The sequence below is a fragment of the Maylandia zebra genome, linkage group LG9 (genome assembly GCF_041146795.1).
Source record: "Maylandia zebra isolate NMK-2024a linkage group LG9, Mzebra_GT3a, whole genome shotgun sequence".
Classification (NCBI taxonomy): domain Eukaryota; kingdom Metazoa; phylum Chordata; class Actinopteri; order Cichliformes; family Cichlidae; genus Maylandia; species Maylandia zebra.
The window spans coordinates 18,368,313-18,392,041 of NC_135175.1; the positions used below are offsets into that span (position 1 = coordinate 18,368,313).

Sequence of the window (23,729 nt, forward strand, 5' to 3'; positions counted from 1 at the left end):
GAAACACAACAGACACACAACACACACACACTTACAGAAAGGACAGGGGCAGACTTCTAAGCACATTGCAGCGGCTTTCATCTAACTGTTGTGTATATTGTTGCCACACTACTTTTAAGAGAACTCTCATGAAGAGAGCTGCCCAACGTTTTAAGATTTGTTTCTGATCTGTTTCTAACCTCTCCTCCAGACTCCACCTGGCCTCCATCCGCCAACACCCAGGAACTGTCAAACCAGTCTGGGTCTTTTTGGCCTCCTTTTATAGGCAAGGAGGGAATGTGCCAAGTGTACTGGAGACTTAAATAATCTATTTTAAACATTCACAGAATTGGGACATTTTCTATACTTGTGCTAATGTCCCCACTGTTAACTTATCATTATATTTGAATGAAAGATTAAGCATTGCTTTAACTTATTTAATCCTTACTTGATATTGAATTGTTATTTCAGAGGCTGGGGGGAGCCACTGGCTATTTAGTCAGCAGTTGCTAGTGCTCTCAAGGACTAGTGTGTGCTAGGTGAAGATGGAGACTAGCCATAGTGGCTTATTGTCAGGTGCCCTACAGGGCTTGCATGTCAGTGCAGAGCTGTTTCTGTTTAGTTTAGGATTATCTTTAAGACTTGGAGAGGTGTTATTTTTTCCACTGTTTCCTTAGATTATTCATGAATAAAGACAATGATTTGATGCATGTAAAAATATGATTGACTGTCTTTATTGTTTCCTCCTATCTCTCTGTTCTCAAAAGTGAACACAGGGAGATGAGAGATGAAAGGAAGAGGTTGGAAAAGAGGGTGAAAGAAGAGGGTGGAAAAACAAAGGGATAGAAAGGTGGAAAGAGGCAGAGGAGAGAAAACCCCAACAATTCCTTCTGAGCAAGCACTAGGCAACAGTGGGGAGGAAAAACTCCTTTTAAACAGGAAAAAAAAACTCCAAAAGAACCAGGCTGAGGAAGGGACAGTCAACTGCCTGGACTAGTTGGGGGGTGAGGGTGAAAAAGAAAGAAATGGGATGAAGAGGAAGGGGTGGACAAAGAGAGGTGATAGGAGAGAAAGGGGGAGAGGAGAGGTGGAGGAGGAAGCAGGAGGGTTCCTCTTCCTGAAAAAGTGGAAGCGTTTTTTCTTCTTTCTCAGGCACTGTTCCTGGAGCTCTTTTATCTGAAGGATGAGATTTTTTATGTCATCGATTGTTTCTGCATTTTGCTTCTCAAGTTTCTTGAGTCTTTTCTCCAGTTCTTAAATGTTGCTTCTTCTTTTTTTCTTCAAGCTTTTCTTTCAGTTTTTTAGATTTCACCTCCTGTATTAGCTTTGTACTTCGTTGTACAACGCTTTGTTGTACATATCTTCTAACTCCTGCATTCTCTTCTGCATTTCATTGAAGCTCCACTGCATCTTTTGTCCTTCATTTTGTTATAACATTCTTGCAGTTCTAGATTTTTTTCTCTTAGTCTTGGAGAACAGGTTGCCTTTCTTTCTGTATTTCTTCCTGTTGCACTTTTTTTTGCATTTTTATGCAGTGCTTCATCAAGCATTATTTGAAGCACTTGGTGGTTTTTGTCCATGTATTGGAGTTTGCACTCCAGTTGCTTCTTCTCTTGAAGAAACTCTTAATTTTTTTCCTGTTTTAGTTAAAGTTTTAGTTAAAGCTTGTAATTCTTTATCTCAGTTTCTCTGAGACTATGATGTATGTCCATACCAGTAGCTTTAAACTCGTCCCCTTTCATCGGACACTTGTTTTAATTGAGCACACTTTTTCTTGTTTTCTCTCGTCAGGTCTCTAATCTGCTGACGTGCTTGACCAAACATTAATCCCCAGCCCTCATTTATAAACTAAATGTTGGGCTTGTATTGTGTGTTTTTAATTTGTTGGTCATGTCAGCACCTTCAGACAACAATGATTTTTTTTTTTTTAATAAAAAAGAACAAATTTTTTTTTTAAAAAACTGTTTGAATGAACATGAAAAGAACAATGGAAAGGATTTCCACGCTATTAAATGTTATTTTAACATTATGAGATTCTGTTATTCCTACTTAATGTACGCATTTAGTGCAACTGAGTCCAACTTAATTTAAATAACTTAAATTAGGGGCCAGTCAGTGGCAGGGTCATCCCTGGATAGGTGGTCACCAGTCCATCACAGGGCTAACACAGAGAGACAGACAAGCATTCATACATATGGGTAGAATCACCAATTAATCTAACCCCACTAGCTGCGTGTCTTTGGATTTAAACTCAGGACATTCTTGTTGTGAGGTAACAGTGCATATAGCATAGTGTGTGTATGCTTTTCTGCCTCTTATAACCCCAGTGATTTTCCTGTGGTTTGGAATCTCGTGTGATCTCGTGCAATTCGCGAGTCCAGGCAACTAGCCACTCTTACTAGATTGTATCATTGTGTCATCTCACCAAGAATAAATTAATTTGTTGAATTCCATGCAGATCATACATTATTTAATTACGTTCACCATAGAAACATTAAATTATTTTGTTCAAATTAATATTTAGACTCTTGTAAATGTAACAACAACCCAATTTATTTTTTTGAGTGCGCAGGGGCCGGAGGTCTCGGCTGTGTCACTGAAGGGTATTTCTCTACGCCCGCCTCTCCTCCCCGTTCCTCCCCTCCACAGAGGGTGTCGTGTTGAATTGACGAAGAGTTCACCTCCCTGAAGGCTTTGTCCCTCTCCAAAGCCGCCAGCATGACCTGCTTTAAAACGACCTCATATTTCTCGTTCATCCGCTTCACCGCAGGTTCGTAGCTGTTGCACTGCATCTTGACTTTCCTCATCTCCTCGATGAGTAGGTTTTTCTCCTGGACAACACGCTTATGTTGCATCCGGTGAAAGTCTCTGTTTTTTTGCACCCTCACCAGAGTCCCGGCTGCTGCAGAGACTGTACGCCTGTACTCCTCCATCTCCTTCAGAGCGGTTTTCAGCTCATTTTCCAGACGCTGGTTTTCAATGTGAACGAATGGGGTCACCATGAGACCCTCTTCCTCCAGCAGTCCTTTCTGCACCACCTCGTTCCACTCGGTTTGAAAACAATCGAGGGTTTCTGTCATGCCCATTTGGAAGAGAAAGTTCCGTAAAAAGTCAACTACGGCTGGTGGTTTGGATGTTCTGTTGGTTGAACTGGGCCTTGCACTGGCTTTTGCCCGGTCTTGGATGGCTTTCACCGTCGCTTCCAAGTCTTCTTCACCTTCTTTTAAACTCAATTCGTCTTCTGCAGAAATGTCTTCACATTTAAAGTCATCATTACTGTCAGGCGATGTGTCGTCAGCCACTTTCTCTTCACTTTCCTGCGCTGCATCCATTGCTTCGTTCAGCCAGAGTTTGACGTTGCTATGGTAATACGGCGCTCACTCAACGCGAGATTTCACAAGCTCGCGTTTCCACCGTTCCAGCAGTCATTAAACAATCATGGCGGACTACCGAGAGGCGCCCTTGGCCACTCGGCCAAAAACATTGGATCCAAACGAATATTTCAACCTTTCGCCGGAGCAGAGGCGTGCCGAAGAAGCCAGGGGTGCACTGCGAGCAAATCTGAAGCGCCAATATCAGCTGCAACTCAATAACCCGCACAGAAAAGAGCTCATTGTGAGTGGCTACTTGCTAGTTAGCAATGTCACCCTTGAAAAGGGCTCAAGTTATTGGCCAGAATGCTAACGGGTAGCATTAGCGGGGCACAGCGGTGACTATGTATTTATCTAGTCTAAATTTTAGATAAGATTATAAACGAGACCTTCCACTCCATGCTAGTCACTACTGCATTACGAAGATCGTTTACGTCTTGGGAACCGTGCGCTGCAGTACAGATTGCTTTCTTCCTGGTGTGCTCTGAAAACTGACTGGTGACAGAAAAAACCCGACCCCTGCAGTGTTTTAAATTAGGGGGTCTCGTGATTCTGTTATGCTCCTAGGGAGCATTTCGCTGACATGGTTTGGGTCCACTTCAGTCTTTAGTGTGAGGGGTCATTGTATCCTGTAATGAAACATGTCTTTACAGCTTGGAGTAGCCCCCATCCGTTAGGCACCCGGTTCATTGAATGATTTCATCGTTATATAAAATAGTTTGAATCATATGCCATGGCCTTTGCTGTCACCGGACCCCAACCCAGCTCGACACTTATGAGAGATGGTGGGCCAGCATGTTATACAGCATGCTGGCCTGTTATACAGGTCAACCACAATCATCAAAACACAGTATAACCGAATATCATGTATAATATCTAATGACTTGAATCGCTACAGTGCAGGTTCTGCACTGAAACTTAAAGTCATAGCAGATGTCCAACCAAAGTAGCTGTAGCAGCTCTTCATGCTGACTTAGTTTGTCATCTGGCTGGATATACTTCAGTTCTTCCATAACGTCTTTATGGTACTCAGTGGTGTAGTTGGATTACCTCATTTTTCCATCTATACTGTGTGCTGTGATTGTTTTAAAGGCAGACATTTTGCTATGTTACTTTTACTGTTACATTTTATAATGGCTTTGTTCTCTTAAGTTCATGAAATTGACCAGCAAGCACAATACCAGTAAATTAAATGTACCAGTAAAGTAAATGTAAACTGTGTAATGTAAAATATGTACACCAGGATTTTTCTGGAAAAATGTCCTGTCCTTGAAAAATGCCCCCCCCCCCCCCCCCCCCCCCCCTTTTCTGCTGTTTCCTGAGTTTTCCCCACCTAATATAAAAGGTTTAAGTATAACAGATATTAATAATTTTAACGTCACTATGAGACTTTTAAATTTTGGTTGATTTGTTGTAAATATTGGAGTCTATTTTTCCGCTGTGAATTCTACATTTACATATGGTGATAAATGTCATTGCTTACTTCTGTCTGTACAGGAAGACCCTGCCTTGACACGCTGGGTGTACGCACGAGGCAATCCCTACGCACACTTCAGGCCTACAAACAAGACCTCTCTGCTGGGTGCAATGTTTGGAGTTGTACCTCTCTTTGCCCTCTACTACATCTTCAAGACAGACAGGGTATGAGACAAGAAACACTGTAGCCTTCTCACTCGCTGTCTGCTTGATCTTAATGGGTAGTTTAATCGGCTCAGCTGTGTTTTCTCATCACAAAAGTTTGTTGCGAGCTCTTGAACCACAATTTAAGCCCCACTGGCCCTCTTTAGGCTGTCTAAAGGCACGTGTGAGACTAGAAACTAGGAGTAAATTGCCAAGTATTGTTGGAGGTTAAAAAAATATCAATGCATTTATTGCAGGAAACAAAACAATTCAGTATTGATTACCTGGTTACTTTACACTGTTACAATAGTGGTCATTTTTCAGCCACTGTAATAATTTGACCATTTAGAGTATTTGATCTGGGTATTCATAAAATGTGATTTGGTGACAAATGCTGTCATAGAAACCTGAAAAGCTATTTAGTTGAAGATTGGGACTCATTATTCCCATGTAGGTGCACCGTTGATCTGGTTTTCTTTCTTTTGACACAGACCCGCTCATGTTAGAAATGAATGCTTCATCCAAAATGCTGCCTGCTTTCATTTTCTACCCCATTGTCATGGAGATTCACCGTCAAAGTCCTCGCCAATTGAGATTCCAGGGAGAATTTGGTCCAATTGTCACACTGCTGGGCTATCATATTTGTCCCAACCCCCCTTTTTTGGTGCTGGGAAGGGGGGGGAAAAGCTGCTTGAAAATCATAAAAAGCTCACTCATAAAACATGGAGTTTGAGAAAACGTCTGGAAGGTGATGAGGGTGAGGGCGATATGACTTTGTTTCTATGGAAACCGCACTAACCTATCATCTGTTTGTCATCTGTTTTACAGGATAGGAAGGAGGAGCAAATTAAGGCCGGTACCCTCGAGCGCAAGTTCAGTTTGTCATCTTGAGCCCGGGTGTAGAAAGACCCTCGTCCTGTGTGTTCTAGAGATGATGTCCATGTGTGTAATTATTATTAACCGAATAAAATTATATTGTCAAACCAGAGTTACGTGGCTTTCATGTGTGAAAGTACCATTTGCATGTCTGCAGTTATACACAGAGGCAAGGAGGATCTACTTGCAGACTGAAGGACTCGATTCCCCCCTCTCACATAAGTTCAGATTGGCACAGGAAAAGAAAATGCAAGACATGCTGATATCAATGATCCCCGTTTCACATAAAGCAAGACTATATATATAGTCAAATAAAGAAGCACTGCAGTGTCATTTAGATATTAAAGGATAATGGCAATATTGGTACAACAGTGGCATGAGGGGTAAAGACAGGGTCATTAGTGGTCCTACCAAACACCTCTCAGTAAAACAGAATGCTGGTCTAAGGTTGCCTCTTATTGTTCCTTAAATTTTGCAGTTATGTTTCTTAAAAATAAAAATACACATGTGACGACAATTTGGTTTTATACTTCTGTGAGAAGGAAATTACTTTATTCTTCCTGTTTATTCTGTCAACAGATCTACTCGGGGAACACAAATAAATCATTGGATTGCGAGAAGTGAAATTTTTATTTTGATATATTTATTTTTGATTCGTTTGCTCTTAATGCATTCTGAATCACTGGGTTTCTACTGTTTGCCGGGCTTCCAGTTGGGGTTAAAGTGGCTGCGTAGAGGTTCCCAACATTGGTAGTAGTTCTTGTCAAGCTTCTGGCATGTATGAAGACCCCACTTTGTCACCGCCATGCTGAAGGACGACTCAAACATAAAAGCCTGGTGATAGGAAAAAGCACGCTGTGATAAACGATACCGACTTGGTCATGTGTTAACCATATATATATTTTGTTTGTTTACCATGGTTCCCTCAGCCACCCTCTCAGGTTTGAGTTCAGCAGTGCTGTTCTTCTCAAAGCAGTCCACGTCCGGGCCATGCGGGGTCATTATGCTGTGGAGACTGGCCCCTCCTGGCTGGAAACCCTCCTCTTTGGCCTCATAATGGCCTTTGATCAGACCCATGAATTCACTCATGCAGTTACCTACAGTGACAAGCAGGAGGAGCTGTAACACAGCAGCGTCATGTGTCTAGTTTGCTGTTGAATGTGCCAGGTGTAACACTGATTTCCGCTAGATGGCCTTATAGGTCTGCAATGAAATCGGACAAAAGGAGACTATTGTGGGGTCTCCATTGAAGTGAGTCATACAGCAGGTGGTTTGTTCTCACCTACTGCCTTGACACAGGCTGGGTAAATGGATGTGTGTGTGCGTGTGTCTTACGGTGATAGTATGGTGGACGGAAGGTGTGGTCAGCCACACCCCACCGTGGGGGGAAGATGACAAAGTCAGCAATGGCAACCCCTGGTCTAGTGGATTTGGCAGTAAGCACAGTAAAGATAGATGGATCCTATATAGAGAGATCATAAACATGCGGGTGAGGAGCACGGCTTTTTGCATTCAAAAGTGCTATTGGCGTGTCCCTAAACTCAACTCTCACCGCATGGTCGAAGGCCACACAGTTGATAACCATGAAGTTCTTCAGGTTGTATTTGTAAGGCGTGTAGTTACCGTGCCAGGCGACCACATTGAATGGCGAGAAATCCTACGTGCAGAGCACAGAACAAAACAAATAAGAGGAGTCTACCCAAGCAACAAACACAAAAGGCTTTAAATTGAGCTTTTCACAGGGAAAACGGAACAATGAATAATGTCTTTGTAATCTTAAATTCCCAGAGAGAGTACTTCTTCACATAAAGAGAAAAAAAACTGGTCATAATGAAAAGGGTTGATTGTGAAAGAGGGTGTGCTTCTTTCATCCTTTCTTCTCTTTCATTCCCCCCTTTTCTTTGTGATACGAGGCTCCAGGTATTATGGGGTAATTGGCTTCACAATCAAACTTTCCCAAACTTTGAGCATTTTGACGCTCGCAGCAGCGCAGTTATGGGGAGAGGGGAGCATTGGGTGCAGAGATATTTCTTTATCTTGATTGTTAAAACCACAGCAATTTTATATAGTTTCTCTGTTCTGATAATGTCACTGCGAAAAAAGACATTCAACAGCAACTCTAAAATCAATATAGTTCATTACAACTCAAGCTGCCTCCATACTGACCTCCCTGCTCCTTTACACACAAGCTTTTCCACACACGAACAGCTAATACACACCAACGACGAATACTGGCAAATACATATACATACACAGATGCATTCACACACGCAAACATTCGTGACTAATGAACGCCGAAAACAACTTAACACACACTCAACTGACAGTAGTCGATGTACAAAGAGGCCTTCGGGAAATCCAGTGCAGGTAATTTCTTGGACATTCATCTGTGATAACTCCACTACATTCGATTAAAATGAAGGGAGGAAAATGGAGGCGAGCGAGCACTTGCGCGCACACGCACACAAAACACAAACATATTGGTCCAGTCAAGCAAATAATAAGTTAATTTGAGCAATTTCGGCACTCTGCGGGGGAACAAAACAGCAGGACCAGGCAGGAGCGGCAGCATCTTCCCTTATACGAGGCCTCCACCGCCCCATCTTATTTTCTTACCCCTGCAACCTCTCTGGTCCACTCTCTGGGAAGAGCATATAACTGGTGGCAGATACTCAAGCAGAAGCAGAGAGGAAGATGGGAAGAGGTCTGTTTTGCTTCAAAAAAAGAAAAGACAGTATCTTGCCCTAGTGTACTTCCTATGATGAATAATAACAGTGTGGTTTGACATGGTTTCCACGGTTACAACCCCCCCAACCCCCACCCCTGACAAACCTCTCCTCCCACCTCCTCCCTGCCTCAGTAAAAAACCTCCTGTCAGACATTATGTGTCGATCCAATTATGCGCCCAACAGGACATTTCGGGAGGGGGAGGATCATTCCCCGGCTGAAATATGTTGAAATTAATGCTTAACTTGAAAAAGGTTTTTTCCTACAAAGCAAAAGCTTCACAGGTACACTGTCTGCAGCTCCAGAATGCCTTAACTAATTATGAGTGATTAAGACTCATAAGGGAGTCGAGGCGGAAACCTGCTGAATGGATAACAGCTAATGCTTCGATATTAAATCATCAGGGATGGCAATTCAGTCGGCAGGAGCAGCTAATGGATCATATGCTTCACTTGGACAGTTTCCTGTTAGTCACTGCGGCAGTTCGATGGCGTTCACTGAAGCAGACACAAAACTAAATAGGGTAATAGGGCAAGTAAGCCATGTGTGTATGTGTGTGTGTGTGTCCCTGTCAGACCACAGGTACACGTGGAAGTACAGTGATACAGATAAAGTTGTGTGCAACAATAGCCACCTGTTGGCATGCAAACAGCTTCCCCTGGTATTTATTGATGACGGTGTAACCAGTGGGCACTTTGCGATCTTCATACCATGCAACCGGACACAGGAAGTCTCTCGGGTTAGCCAGACCATTGGCTCCTGCAAAACACACGCAAAGTGTCAAAGTAAAGGCAGTGTAGGCATAACCATGATGACAATGATAACAATAAAAAAAAATAGGAAACAATTGGGGGTGACAGATCATGTAATCACAGGTGGTTTCATGTAGTTAAGGTGTTAGCTTATTTAGCAATTTAGCTGTGCATTTTTTTGATATTTTAACTATTTGGAGATTATGTATTGGAATTTCAGGAGCAGGACCACGCCTCCAAACACGCTGTCGTCTATATAGGTTCACCCAGTTCTGCAAGCTGTTCATTCTCGTTTACCTCCCCCACCCTCCCTACCTCCTTGTTTTCAATTCTTTAACTTGTTCATTTCTATTTGGTGCATGGGGGTCTGCCAGGGCAGGGAGCCATCACCACTCCCCTTCGAGGCCTTCCCTCAAGCCATGTCAAAGCATTCAGCTTTACCTACTAAAACGCGGTCCAACCTAAAGTGAGGACGTGGGCCCAGCTAGTGAATAAAGGTAAAATAAAGATTAAAACAATTGTAGGTGCGAATACATTTAATGATAAAACATTATTTTTAGAGCCATGATGCTTTGTCGGAAAGCCAAAACATCTTTGGTGGGTGCAAGAAATATTTTTGTTATATGTAGGAAGACACAGAAATCACAAGCTAGTCACTAGTTTCCTAAATATCTAACAGCAATATGCTGCTCAAAGAAGGATTTTGTGTTGTTGTTGCTTTTTATATGTACTCTATAAACAAAACAGCAGATGTTAATCTCCTTAATAAAATTTCTAAGCAAGATTTATCCTCTGAGCACAGAGTGAGTTACGCAGAGAAAAGTGTGAACAGTTTTAGACATGGACATTCTGTTCCAAGACATAGATGTAAAGGAGCTTGGTGAGCACGTTTCAAGGAAAAGTGAAGACAAAGACGTATGCTGCACTTATATAGACTCACAAATATCATACAAACCTATTGGGCCAAGGTCAGGCAGTTCAAAATGGGCACCATACACCTCGAGTATGTAGCCTCTGGTTTCCCCAAACACATCCACACTGAAGCGCATCCCTTGCTAAAAAAAAAAAAAAATGTGAAAAGTGGCAGTGAGAGGAAATTTTGTCCTATTAAGTATCAACTGTGTGCTGTTTCAGTTCTGAACGGACTTTGAAAAGCACACGTGCTGCTGTCCAGGTGGTCAGGCTTTCGGTAGCTTAAAACCTCTTTTCCACCGTCGCTTATTTTTGAGGTCACTTTCAAAAAGCACCAAACAATGCCTTTCTAAATATGGTAAGTGGGATGTTGGGGCAGACACAACGGCAGATTTCTTTGAAAACAGGGGAAATGGAAAACATACAGCCCACCTGGATGACACAGATCTCGTTCGGCTCGACCATCATCTTCCCAAACTCTGTGGTGATCAAGATCTCTCCCTGCTGAGGGACTGCGCACACAAACAGACAAAGAGAGACACAGAGAAAAGAAAATTTGAACAAGAAGGCAGGCTGATGTTTGAGCTATCATTGTTCTTATGATAGATGACAGCGAAAACAACAACAGCGCTCCTTTCCTCACCAATCAGAAAGTCTCCGTCTGAGTTGTTGAAGCACCTGGAACAAGAATAAAATAAGATCAAAGGAAGGCTGGAAATGTTTTTCATCAATAAAAATATATCCTTTCGTCACATAATTTATACATTCTCACCTGTCGACCATGGAGGTGTTACAGGTGTACACGTGGACGCCAATGCCATTACGAGATTTGGCATCTCCAGCACCGCAGACAGTATGCAAACCCTGAAATGTGGAGAAGGACACAAATAAAATCAGATGGAAATTTTCATAAAAATTCAAAATAAGAGAAATAATTAGCTTGACTTACAGCCACAAAGTCCACTTTCTTCTCTGTAGCTTTGGGGATGGTGAATGGCAGCCATCGAAGCTGTGAAAGAAACCTCAGAGTCAGAATCTGCACTGTAACAAATTTTTACTGTAAAATTATAAGAACCACCATTATTTCACCGTGGGCCTGCTTTACAGCTTCTTTAAATATGTTTGTTTTTGTTACTTACTAGCTTGCTGTTTATATTTATTTCCCAGCTATTAGTATTTACAGTATTTACCTCTATTTATGAGTAGCAGTAGATTGCTTTGCAAAATACTAACTTTTACTTGAAGCGGTTCGTTGTAGTGTACCTATTGTGCACCTTCAGTGTATTTAAAGAAATCAATCTATGGAAAATATTTTCTAAATAAGTTACTATATATAAATATATCTACTGTTTATTAATAATAATAATAATAATAATGGATTGCATTTATATAGCGCTTTTCGAGAACCTCAAAGCGCTTTACAATTCCACTATTCATTCACTCTCACATTCACACACTGCTTCATCATTGCTTTTCGTAAACTTGTCTGAAACAGACAAACTTGATGATGATGGTGTCACGTACAGCATGTCGCCACCAATCACAGATTTGAAATTTGTGGCTTTATGTGCTCTTATGTCGCCAGCATTTTTAATGGATTGAAACAACACTGTTACTTTTAACAGTGTGAAGAGCTTGAAATTGTTTCCTTGTCGAAAACATCGGTATAGCTTTGGAGGCTGTGTGGTAAATGTGAAGCTAAAGGCACAATACTGAAAATGAAGGGAATCTGCTGGCCCCCAAACAGTGTCATTTACCACAATTAAACCGCATCAATGTGAGGTTTAGAGAAGACAGTGCATAGATTTGGTTATGCTATGCTAAACTTTGTTATGGCTTCGGCTGAACATTAACCACACAGATGTAAAAGCGATGAAAGATTTGTAACTAAGCCCAAAATGAGCAGGGACTCCTTGTGTTGATATACCTGGTTAGGATCAGGCTCCACTTCGTTCCAGTTCTCTGTTAGATCTCCACAGGGAACCGAGGTGAATGGCTTGTGTTTAACAGATGGAAGGATGCGGTACAACCAGCTAGAGAAAGAAGAGGAAGGGAAATGTTTAGTTATCCATATTGTCTGGGATCCATTTGGAGTCACTATAAAGTCTGATTTAGGTTTCAAACAGAAAAGGACACCTCCTCTTATTGGCTGGACGCGGGCAGGTGAAGGCAGAGCCGGAGAGCTGCTCGGCATAAAGGCCATATGGGCTGACCTGGGGATTATTCTGCAAGCACATGGAACATAAAAAAATGCTGTAATGTGTGTATATGTACACTATATATGGTGTTCAATTACCCTCATTTTCAACAATTAGAAAATAATGATGAATAAATAACAAAAGGAGCCCAGTGTGGGTTTTTACCTGTCCCTCGGGTAAGGATCCAGGACAGCGAGGGTCTTCAGATGAGAACTCGTTCCCGAAACCGCTCATGTACTGAAAGAGACAAACACACATCCAACACACAAATGGAGACAAGTTGAAGTGAAAAATAAAAAAATACATCATGCAGCTTCATTGTAATGCAGGATAAATGTGTTCATGCTGGTTATAATTAAACTTGAAGGCTTGTCATTAAGGCTTGTCTTTTTGTTAATTGTTGTCATATTGATTCACATTAGATCTATGATAAAACAAACTGCAGTTATGCCAAATTTCCCCCCTTGCAGTCATCCATTATTTTGTGTTATTGTGCCACAGAAACAGCCTAATTACACTTACATCCTCTGCAGCATGTTTTGATCAATGTTCCATCTAGGATAAGAGTGTTGTTCTGCATCTCGCCTGCACCTCTACTGATCGCGTCTCTTCTGCCACAGGAGGATCAAACTTGTCACAGTGTACACGCATCTTGCTGAGTCATTGTGAGTTTGCAAGAAAGCACACTCACAGACACAGATGGTTTCCATGTGTGCGTGATCATGTGCCAAAGTGCTTGTTGGAAGCTCCAGAGTGTCCCAAGTTGAAGGAATGCTTTACAAAGTCAGTTTTCTGTCCTCTTAAAAGTTTATTAGAGCTAGAGCAGCAAAGCTAGACTTGGCAATGATCCCAGCAGTCCTTGGATAGTTTGTTAACTATTCCACTATAGACAAAGCTTTGCATTTGAGTAGGTGTCATGACTTTGAAACCTTCAGTCAAATATTAAAGGTTCTATATTTAAAAAAAAAAAAGTAATCTAAGCAAATGCCTACTTAATGCAGCCCATCACCATAATTCTGCAGCAATGGCAATAAATTGGAAAACTGGGGTTTAAAATCATGTTTTTGCAATTAAATTGAAGCGTTCCCAATGAAATTAAAAAAGATTTAGGCACTTCAAACCACATCTGGGCAGCTGCAAAATGCAGCGCTCTGATTGGTTGGAGGAAACGCCTCCCTTCAGTCTGCGGCCACAGGAGCTGTGGTGGCTTTAAGGCGCATGAATTTCACACATTCTGGTGCAAAACAAATAAATAAAAAATACAAACTTTTCTTCTGTATTACAATGATGATATAGTTCTGCACCCTAACTCCACATGCATGCACAGTCTGATAGTCGACACAGACGCAGCTCATAAGCGATAATAATTGAATATTTACACATTTAGCAACAGTTTTGCTTCGAGGAATTGTCTTACCTTGAGTCCAGCCATTTTGCTATGTGTCAGAACTTTTTCTGTAGCAGCTGTTGAGCGTTTCACAGTGGTTACGGATCGACTTGCAGTTTTCTTCTTAATGTATTCCCTTCGACTAAAATCCACTTCGGGGTGTCTGCATGTTGCTGTTTGGACAGACTGGGGAAAAGGGGCTGGGATTTATACGCTTTCCCAATCTGGGTTTAATTAGGCCTTGACTGGCTCTGTGACGTAACAGCTGGGGGACACGTAAAAGGGAAAGGACGGGTCGGATGGTCAAAGTGTGCACAAACAAGGGCCGGTGTCCCTGCCAGGACAAACAAGGACCGACTAAAAAGAAATTTGTGATGCAGGTAAGGAACACAGGGATTAAAGTACAAGTCATGGTTTTAAATGGCACAGCGATCCTATCACTGACAGCGCATACAGAGAAAAATGTATTGACAACACTTCGTTTTTAAGTGGGGCGTAACAACGGGTAGGCGGTCAGAAGCTTGCATCATACGCAGAACATATTATGCCAGAGTTCTCATTCTGCTGAAGTGGTGACCTCATGCGCACTACTTGTGCAAACACGGGCGCCATGCACATCCCCACGTCCTGCAAAGCGAACATCTGGGCAACAAGAGTTTGTTCAATGGCTTAAGGCCCCATATTTGCAGTGTAGCCCAATATTTAGCGGCATTGCTCAATCTGCGTGAATTGTTTAATATGCCATTGACCCCCGGGGCCCGCCAGTCCTGCAGATTTCAGTGTTTTCAGCACATTCGCCATGCTCAACACAATCTCACTTCTTGTTTCATGTAAAGTGGGTTATCATTCTTGTACAGCTACAATTAATTTCGTTTCCCTAAAACCAGGATTCGCGTCTGTTCAGATGACCTCTGCGCGCTGCAGCGAGCCCGTCGTTCCTCATAAAGCGAAAACAACAGCGCGAGGCCTCTAAAAGGCCTATACATTACTTCACGCAAAATTTATTCAGTTCATTTCTTGAAATAGGTGGTCAAACGAGGTGTGCCTAATGTCCCCCAGGCAGCATGTATCAAAAAGAATCAATTTCGCCTTTCTCATTCTTGCCTCGCTTCTCCCTGCTTGTCTATTTCTTTTCTCTTTCTGGAGGGGGGCGCTGGGGAAGGGTAAATGATGGCAATTCTCATAGCGAGGCGCAAATAAACTCGCCGCGGCAGAAGTAACTGTTCTCCGGCGAGGCGTGCAGTCAGGCCCGGGCCTCCCGCTGGCAGCCAGTCAGGGTGCTGTGCCAAAGACGAGAAAGCCCAATGGCAGGAAAATATCACGTCCCAGTCTCCGGAAATTGATCTGCTCCTTGTATGGAGAAAGAAAATGAGCGATTTTAATTTCATCCCCGAGTCTGATGATAGAATTCTAGAGTATCTGGGTCCAATCCGGATGGTGCCTGTGTGTTTTAAGAGAAGAAGAAATAGCTGGAGACGGAGAAAAGGGACTGTTGTTTCCTACTGACAGTTATATCTATGCATGCGTAAGTGGGCCATAAATGCTTTGTTATTAGATGCCTGCTGAATTCAATGGTTTGATGGTAAACGGTACACTCACCTGGCACAGTCTATCCCAGTGTGCATAAACAAGCAATCTCTCTCTTTCTCTATCGCACACACACACACACACACACACACACACACACACACACACACACACACAGAGTAAGTATTCTGTTTTGTGATGGCATCTGTAGCCTTTCATATCACACGCAAGTAGCCTACACTCATTTTTGCCCCCTTAGCCTTAGTCTTACCATTAAAGGTTCAGTTCACTCAAAATACACACAGAAAGAAAACATAGTGTCAAATCCTCCGTGATATACCACCCGATCCAGGACACAGCGTATCTTTCAATCTGTGCCCAGACCTTTCTGTGTACAGTCTTTTATTGTGACAGGCATTAAGGACAAAACCTTTTTTCTGCTTTGAGAAACAAAAACATTATTCAGGTAAAGTATTGTTAAAAATATCAAAGAGAGATTAACCTTTTAAAAAACGATTTTCTGGTATGTTATTCGGTTGAATTAGTTCTTTAAGTGTCCTGTATGGCTCACAGTTGTTATTTATTTGTTGTTTGTTTGTTTTTCACAAACTGATCAGATGTATGCTAGGGACAATGCGTGGTAATACACATAAAAATTATATGTTGCCCTGTTCCACTGGGTATTTTCAAGCAAGCAGAGTCAGGAAGCTGTCGATCAGTGATCATCTACCCACACATACATAAAACCATAGCTGAACAGCACAATGGTATTTTCTCTTATCGAGTCAGTGTCAGGGCCTGAAGCATTCACCTGAAGCTTTGTCATAATACTTTTAAAATATACTATTTATACCCTTAATCTACACTTAAACTTCTACCAGAGTCTGAGCAGGGAATTGTAATCCAGTGTGTTTATAGCCACAACATTAAAACCTTGTTACAAATATTGTGCAAGTCCTCTTCATGTCATCAAAACAGCTCAAATCTATCTCGGTTTGGACACAGGAACTAGGGGGCTGCAGTGGTGAAGGTTTGATTCCGATACAGCTTCCAGATGCTCGACCGGTTTGGGATCTGTGGAGGTTTGAGAACAGTTCAGCACTTTGGGCTCTTTGTGAGCAGTTCCTAAGTAGCTCTTATGGAGTATTAAGTAAAGTATCAACATAGTAAAGCTTAAGATGAATTGCCTAAAATCTTAATTCCTAATGAAGAACAGGGATCTGGCTACAAAAAAAATTATAGATGTATAGAAATTAATAGGAAAACAGCCCTCTGCTTCTTGAAGTATGACTGCAGAAAGTACTTTCCTGGTCAGTTCACGCTCTCGGTCTCTAGTTTCATTTCTTATCTTCCCTATTTGTGTCCAAAAGGACGATAAAGCAGGGTGGGCTTAGCCTTACCTTCTGTAAACTGAAGTATCCGTCACTTATCACATATAGTTTCAAAATGCCAAGATAGCGACAAAGAAATGCTCAGCTTCAGGCTCAATACAGGATTTTAATAACCAGAGCCACTGGTGGGGGCGAGGCACATTGTCCAGCTGGAGGCTGGTGCCATCGGGGAGTGTTACTAATCCACATGATTGCGAAGAACAGAGACTTGTAATGAGATGGTCGATGCTATTCACTCCACCTGTGAGTGGCTTAGACGTGGCAGAGTGGCATACACTATATCCATACTAATCGCAATATACTGTACAGATCAACAGGACTCTTGACTGTGCTAATCGGGTAGTGGCAAGTAGCAACAACTAATTAGCGTGTGCTTGCACATTTTCCTGCTCTTTCTGTTGGAATAAGTCTTTTCTTCTTTGAGCAGGGAAGAGCAGCTGCAGATCCGACAGTCCTCAGAACAGAGCAAACCACTTTAAACAGCATAGCTCGGTGTGCCTATAAAAAACACGAATTTCAGCCTTTTGTTAGTCTGCTGATGCTGCACAAAATGCTGCCGTCAATGCAAATAATGTCTGCAATTTTGAAAATGCTAGTAATGTAATTTGTTCTAATTAGCTACTTCTTTGTATTCTGTAGAGCTGCTGCCACAAATACAATTTGTGCGACACGTTAAGAAAAAGAAAACATTAAAACTCAACTTTGTGAAGGACATATAAGTACACACGCCATTTGGTGTTATTTTGTGTATCACCGATAAATGACTGCTGTATTTAGATGTCACATCTGGATTCTTGCATTTTGTAATTACAGCCCTGTTATATACTGTTGCGCTTTAATGTTAAATGACTCCTGACATGAGCCTTCCAGTAGCAAATGCACACTCACACAACACACACACACATTTGACAGCTCCATTTAACGCTGATTAGATTTGCAAGGACATGTAGTATACCCTCTCTGTGTCTCCTGTGTCTACTCTCTCTCTGTCGCTCCCTGAGTAGGTTGAGTATCTCCTGAATCTTATCTATCGTGGTAATGTTATGCAAATGGTTTAATATGAAGATAAAAGACTGTTGCAGCGTGTGGCGCTCTCGTGGTTCACAGCCCCGCGTTTCCAGGACGATAGCTCTAACGAGGAGGGCACTATTTGGGAGTCATTAAATGATGGCCTTCCTGACATGCACCCGCTCACCACCACCGCCACCCGCCCCGCGTTGGCCATTAAAGTGGCTCACACCCACACCAAGACACACACTACAGACACCTTTTAGCGCCAGCTCCCAGTTTCTTACACATCACAGTGTCACAGAATAGAAAATTACACTCTCCTCCCACAGAGAAAATTGCTTTGGAATTGCTTGGTTATAAAGATGTGCTTTACAGAGAGGGGGTGCATGCAATAAAAAAGGACACACACAAACACAATTACTTAAGCACTCTAAGGACAATTCTTACAAGTTAATCAGAGGATTTACCAATTATTGATGTCAAAAGGATTTTGTCGTGTATGTGTTTCTGGCCTATGTTTGTGTACTGCACGTACTTATCTTTGCATTCAGGATATTTAGTATGCATCCTCTGTGTCTGCGCCGCACACAAACACACACGCATAAACTCAAAATGTGCTTTCCCCAAGGGCATAGATGAGTTATTAAATTTTAAAAATAAATAAATAAAAGGCGATACGTGAAAATTGCAAGCAAAAAAACAGCCGGGTGTAGCCAGGGACAACTGAATGAATTGCTCCATAGCAAAGACACAAGTGGACTATTGAAGACAACAGGGTAAAAGATGTGTCAGTATCAAGAGACAAGAGAGGCGTGAGCGAGCTGAAAGGGAGAAAATACAAAGTGGAAAATAGTAGAGAAGACAAAACGAAGGAGAGAAAAGATACAAGATGGTAGTGCAAACACAAAAAAGCAGGATATCAGTGGCTCTATAGCAGTGTTATTACAGGATGGGAAAGCTCTGTCCTGCCTTACAAAGCAAACGGTATAGCATATCTATAAACTCTTACACTTTGCAGTAACCACGAAACAGTTTAAAAACACTGAATCCTCTTTTTAACCACACTCATTTTGTAATAAGTGAGTTCCCTGCAACAGAGAAGACAGCCAGCAAGACTGTGACGTGCGAGCTGGTGAGATCGCGCTACGATCTGCATTATAGAATAATCTGTTTAGAAAGATGACGTAAATCTTCCCATGAAAAGAAAAGTGATTTAAAATGGTTTATAAAATGCAGAAATGTAACTGTATCTGCAAAAGGCACACGGTCTTTCATGACATCTTCCAGCTCTACACTCTAGAGATGAGCTATGTAGTTCATTTAATGCCCTGCGAGCGGGTACCGAGACTCACTGAGCCACAAATGTCCATCTATAGGATATTTTGTCACACTGTTTCTGGACCCTTCCCAGCGGCACATCATCACAAATAGAATTAGCTCCCTGGACAGAACCAAAATGACAGTGCCGGGACGTTTGGCAGGAAGCGTAATGGCATTGGGGAGCTGGTGGTGTTTTCCTTGCAGGGGAACCAAATGGTAGCAGTGCATATCAGTCCAGACACTTGGTGTGGTGCCAGTTATGCTATTCACTCCTCCCTCTCTGGAGTGTGCGAACAGGTAGTGAGGATGCCTCCTCTAAATCTGTAGTTTAGCTGAGGTAGGTTTGAGGGGTGGCCTAAGATGTGAAGAGGAAGGCTTGAGGTGAATGGTCTTTGGACAAGGAATGAGTGTGTTCAACATCAGAGAACGAGGAGGGTGTGTTTATATCTGTGTGGTTTTCTTCTCAAAGTGTGTGTTTGACTGGTGCAAGAGTGTGACTGATGTTATATCAATCTGGGCATGATTGCGTGTGAGTTTCGGGTGTGTACGTATAAAACGCGTGCATCTCCATCTGTGTGTACGCATGAGTATATCTGCGTCTGTCCCCAGCACCATCATTAGGTCGTAGGCAGTCCCAGTGCTGGGGGTGTAGCTCGGCTGCTCCTGCGGCCTCTCGGGCCAATTTAGGTGGAGAAAAGCACTTCGATCCTGGCCTGCAAGTCTGAGGGTCCCCAGCGGGAGGCAGCGCAGCCCTGCAATCTATATTGGATTTATTCCTTTCCCATCTACAGGCCCCGCACACCCCACAGAGAGGAAGTCTGAACTGCACTCTCTCTGTCTCCTTAGACAATATGTTATGGTACACACATGAGTACACATAATTGTGTAAACACACACAGGCACACACAAGGAGACCCACACCCAGAGGCGCCCACACCTAGTCCATCTTCCAGGCACACTCCCCCACAGCAAGGAAGTTATCACGGTACACTTTCTGTCACTGTGGGTGTTGCACCAGGGTCAAGGTATACTGAGATTTGTGACAGACAGCAAGACAGACACAAAAGAGCCAGTCAGGGGATCATCCAAGCTACTGACACACTGAGTTATGTTTTGAGGTTGGCCATTGTTTTTCTCGTGGAAAATATTGTTCAGATCTACAAAGGCCGAGGTTTTAAAAATGCACTTTTATCACATTAAAGCAAAAAAAAAAAAAAGGGAAAAAAAGAATTTACATAAAACTCAGACAAGGTCAGGGAGAAACGAGGTTCTTAATTTAGTCTAATCAACTGTCATTTGCATCGCGCCATTTGCGCAAGGTATTGCCACTAACTGAATAAATGGACTTCTTCAGACTCAAGGGGGGGCACTCCGGTTTTGATAAGCTGGCAACATAACTGATTTGCATATATTACTTTGATTATCTCATTACTAGGATGATTCTTGCGGAATTTTTGACACTCGCGCAATCGAATTAAAATTAAGGCACGCAATCAATAAAAGGGCAACGCGCCTGTGAAAACACACAGCGCCCCAGGTTGGTATGGTCAACTAGCGGTGATGATGAGGATGGTGATGATGAGGATGATGATGTCGATGGTTATGGTGATGATGAAGCATGATGACCTCTTCAGTTCGCGAGCTCCCTGGACCACGCTGGAGGTTTACGAGAGTCTCGGGCTCTTGATTCCTGTGATCAAAGCAGTAATCAGTGGAGACAATGAGGGCCGTGAAATTGCCGCTCTCGTGTGGGTGACCTATCCACCTGCCATGAATCCAAGAGTGGCCCGCAGGCGTCTCATGTTCCCTCAATCGATAATGGCGCTCACATCTTTCCTCCGACTCAACCCATCTGTGGAATGATGAAATCATGCGTAAAGACGCGCATGCAGGCGCTTGGATGATTTGCGAGGCGGTAGCCACAGTGACCTGCACATGGGGGGGGGGGGGGGATACAGCCGTGAATGAGGCTGGACTCCAGAGTATAACCAGGAATCATCTGCCACCAAACCCTTCAGATCTGCACTGATGAACTGCATTAAATATTGCATTTATTATTACATTTAACGGTTTGCCAAACTACATCCGGTCCATATCCTTCGCGGTTTGCCGTTTGTTCTAATATCTAAATCTATTATCCTACATTATAACAAGTGGCCCATTTGTTGCCACACACAATTTGCTTGAGAGAAGGAGACTGCGAAACTCCTCTCCTCTCCTAATAGACTCTCCCTCGTCTGCGCACTAACTGGGAGCAGAGGCACACGTCCACGTTTTAAATTCATGATGTAAATAATTATGGGTCTGGAAATTGATTTCCTTACCACCTTCTCCAGCAAACTAGGCCTCCAAAAAAACCCTCTCACAAGGAAAGCTACTTCTGTTGAAGCATTAAGTCATTAATTATTTTCCTTACATAAGGACAAATTATCGAGTCAGTTGAACGAAATTAGAACCCTTTGTTTCTGATCAGACCGCATTACCGCTGGAAATTACGCATGATGGCTGCGTGCGCGCTCGTCTTTGTTGTTTCGATCATCGCCTGTCGCTCTGAACTCGCGCTAACAAAGTCATTAAATTGACTCCCTCTCGCTCTCATTATGCGGGCTGTTAATAACCGCTAATTAACTTTGCTTACGCGCGCCTTAAAAGCCTCCCTCCCCTCCCAACACACACTCGCTTTCTCTCTCCTTCTTTTTCCTGCTTGGCCTCTCAAGCAGAGCAAGTGTCCAATTATGTCAGAGCGCGGGGATGGATGGAGGATGTGCCGTCGTCACCAAGGACAGTTGGTGCAACATGGCGATGCAAAGCGGAGGCAAACTTGAGGGGGCAGCGGAAAACGCAACGGCAAATTAGTAGTTTAAAAAAATTATTACAATAATAATATAATAATATGAAATGCCTCACATGCAGACCTGTCTCCTAAAGGTGGGTGGAGGTTTCCGCTTTGATTACATTTAATCCACCCATATGAACTGGCAATACAGGCAGTGGTGAGGATGGAGCAGGAAAGCGCGGTTACACATGAATGGTGCAATATGCTCACCTGTGCGAGCAATTTGCTATTCCGTCCAGAAGATGGCGCCAGCTGAATGACCTGCTATAGGTCCACCGCAACCTGCTGGCCCTAGATGGACTTCATGAGTATCACTTCCCTGGCCTTCAGAGAGGACGAGGCATGCGTTACAGATTAAAAAAAAAAAAAAGGCCGAGGCACGCCATTAAAATGCACGCATGCACTACTAAATGCGTCATTAGTTTCCTACTGGCGTGAATGTGTTGAGAGGCCTCTGGACTTCTAGGGTCTAGTTCACAGCTGCACAGCCACAGTATGCGAGCGTTAAGCGAACAGAAAAGCGCACAAGCCGGTGTTTCCCCTTGGATATTATCAAGTTAGGATGTTATGAAAATACAGGGTGGGGAGGGGGTGGGGAGGTGGCGCTGCAACTGAAGGCGGCCTCTTTCCGCCATCTCTTCACCTGCACGTCAAACAGACGGGAAACTGAAAAATGTGAAAATTACGCTCAGGCTATTCCGTCCCCCTCTAATGTATGCGCGTAATTAGTGCATTTAAACAAAGCGCGGATGTCCTGCTGGCTGAAATGGCGGCTGACATCTCTTTTTCCACAGGGTTAATAACAGTGTGCGGATAAATGAATCAAATTGTGGCCCCCAAATTACAGAGCGACTCTAAATACCCGTCTGTATTACGCACGTCTGTTTGTGACCGCGCAGGGAAAAGGCATAACATTTTATATTGTTATTACACTCATTACATTGATTTGCGTGCAAAATAAACAAGCTCGGAAGTTTGTGACACCACAAAATAAAAGAAAAATAATAATAATGATAATAAAAAGTTGCAGATAGATTAAATGTGACACCATCAGTGAGGTGACAGCATGCAGGACTGCGTGTTTTATCGTGAACGCGGATGACGAGACGATATTGGCTGTTGTCTTTGTGCCGTCTCGTGTCGCAGATTTCACAGGCCTCTGAGGAAATGTGCGCCACGAAAGGTTAATGCTATCAAAAAAGCATTACTTTTCCTCTCATATTACACTCCCGCCGATACTTCTATAAAAGCAGCTATGTTAACTTTTTGTAAGGCTCTTAAATGAAAAGAAAAAAAGGAGATGAAACCGAGTTAGGTGGGTTTACCTTCTTCTAATACTAAGCGACCTGCACCTTAACTTAACTTTGCTGAGATCAATTGCGCTCTTATTCCAATTCCAATCACAAAAGGGGCCGTAAAGCTCTAACTTAAAAATAGATAAAAGAGAAGAGAAGGGGGGGGGGGGGGGGGGGGGGGGCAGCTTGTGCAATCTTGGACATATATTTTATTGTTATTTTTCGTCTGCTGTGAAGCTCTAGCTGGGCAGATATATACTGAGGGGAAGAGGAGAGAGAGTGGGAGAGAGTAAATTGCAGCTTGCTGAAGTTTTTGGATTGAATTCTGAAAATGATCCTTTTAACAGTGATGGGCTCTGAGGCGAGGATAGGGGTCATGCCATTCACAGCGGGTTAAATAGACTTTCATTTAAAATTACATTCTCGATCCATCTCTCCATCTCTCCCCCTCTCCACAGCGGAGTCCCTGCGACTCCCCGTGCGGCGTCTCATCACCGCGCGCCACCCTCACTTTTTAAGTCAATCCC

At 42.9% G+C, this 23,729-nt stretch overlaps 2 protein-coding genes across 3 annotated transcripts; one reads left to right on the plus strand and one right to left on the minus strand.

Annotated features, from left to right (window-relative positions):
* Positions 1 to 3,385: 3,385 nt before the first annotated feature.
* On the plus strand, positions 3,386 to 5,958 carry ndufb4 (NADH:ubiquinone oxidoreductase subunit B4). Of its 2 annotated transcripts, XM_004546571.4 has the most exons (3): positions 3,387 to 3,594; positions 4,848 to 4,991; positions 5,799 to 5,958. In XM_004546571.4, exons 1-3 carry the CDS (start codon positions 3,418 to 3,420, stop codon positions 5,859 to 5,861), a joined length of 384 nt encoding a protein of 127 aa, XP_004546628.1. In that variant the 5' UTR covers positions 3,387 to 3,417; the 3' UTR covers positions 5,862 to 5,958. The 2 variants fall into 2 exon arrangements, with proteins under 2 accessions (XP_012773421.1, XP_004546628.1); XM_012917967.3 differs by lacking the exon at positions 5,799 to 5,958 and having other exon boundaries at positions 3,386 to 3,594; positions 4,848 to 4,997.
* Positions 5,959 to 6,457: 499 nt separating this feature from the next.
* hgd (homogentisate 1,2-dioxygenase) lies at positions 6,458 to 14,037 on the minus strand. The gene is made up of 14 exons (XM_004546573.4): positions 13,853 to 14,037; positions 12,601 to 12,672; positions 12,374 to 12,462; positions 12,165 to 12,270; positions 11,187 to 11,246; positions 11,010 to 11,101; positions 10,881 to 10,915; positions 10,670 to 10,749; positions 10,281 to 10,380; positions 9,208 to 9,332; positions 7,399 to 7,503; positions 7,182 to 7,308; positions 6,762 to 6,943; positions 6,458 to 6,680 (listed from the first exon to the last, which is right to left on the minus strand). Exons 1-14 carry the CDS (start codon positions 13,865 to 13,867, stop codon positions 6,537 to 6,539), a joined length of 1,332 nt encoding a protein of 443 aa, XP_004546630.1. The 5' UTR covers positions 13,868 to 14,037; the 3' UTR covers positions 6,458 to 6,536.
* Positions 14,038 to 23,729: the final 9,692 nt, after the last annotated feature.

Bases quoted from the DNA above. Each gene is read 5' to 3' on its own strand.
- ndufb4 (XM_004546571.4), top strand. From the start codon at position 3,418: ATGGCGGACTACCGAGAGGCGCCCTTGGCCACTCGGCCAAAAACATTG. The intron at 3,595-4,847 runs GTGAGTGGCTAC...CTGTCTGTACAG, and splicing joins CGCACAGAAAAGAGCTCATT to GAAGACCCTGCCTTGACACG. The intron at 4,992-5,798 runs GTATGAGACAAG...TCTGTTTTACAG, and splicing joins ACATCTTCAAGACAGACAGG to GATAGGAAGGAGGAGCAAAT.
- hgd (XM_004546573.4), bottom strand. The intron at 12,463-12,600 runs GTAAAAACCCAC...ATGTGCTTGCAG, and splicing joins GATCCTTACCCGAGGGACAG to AATAATCCCCAGGTCAGCCC. The intron at 9,333-10,280 runs GTTTGTATGATA...TGTGTTTTGCAG, and splicing joins GCCTGACCTTGGCCCAATAG to GAGCCAATGGTCTGGCTAAC.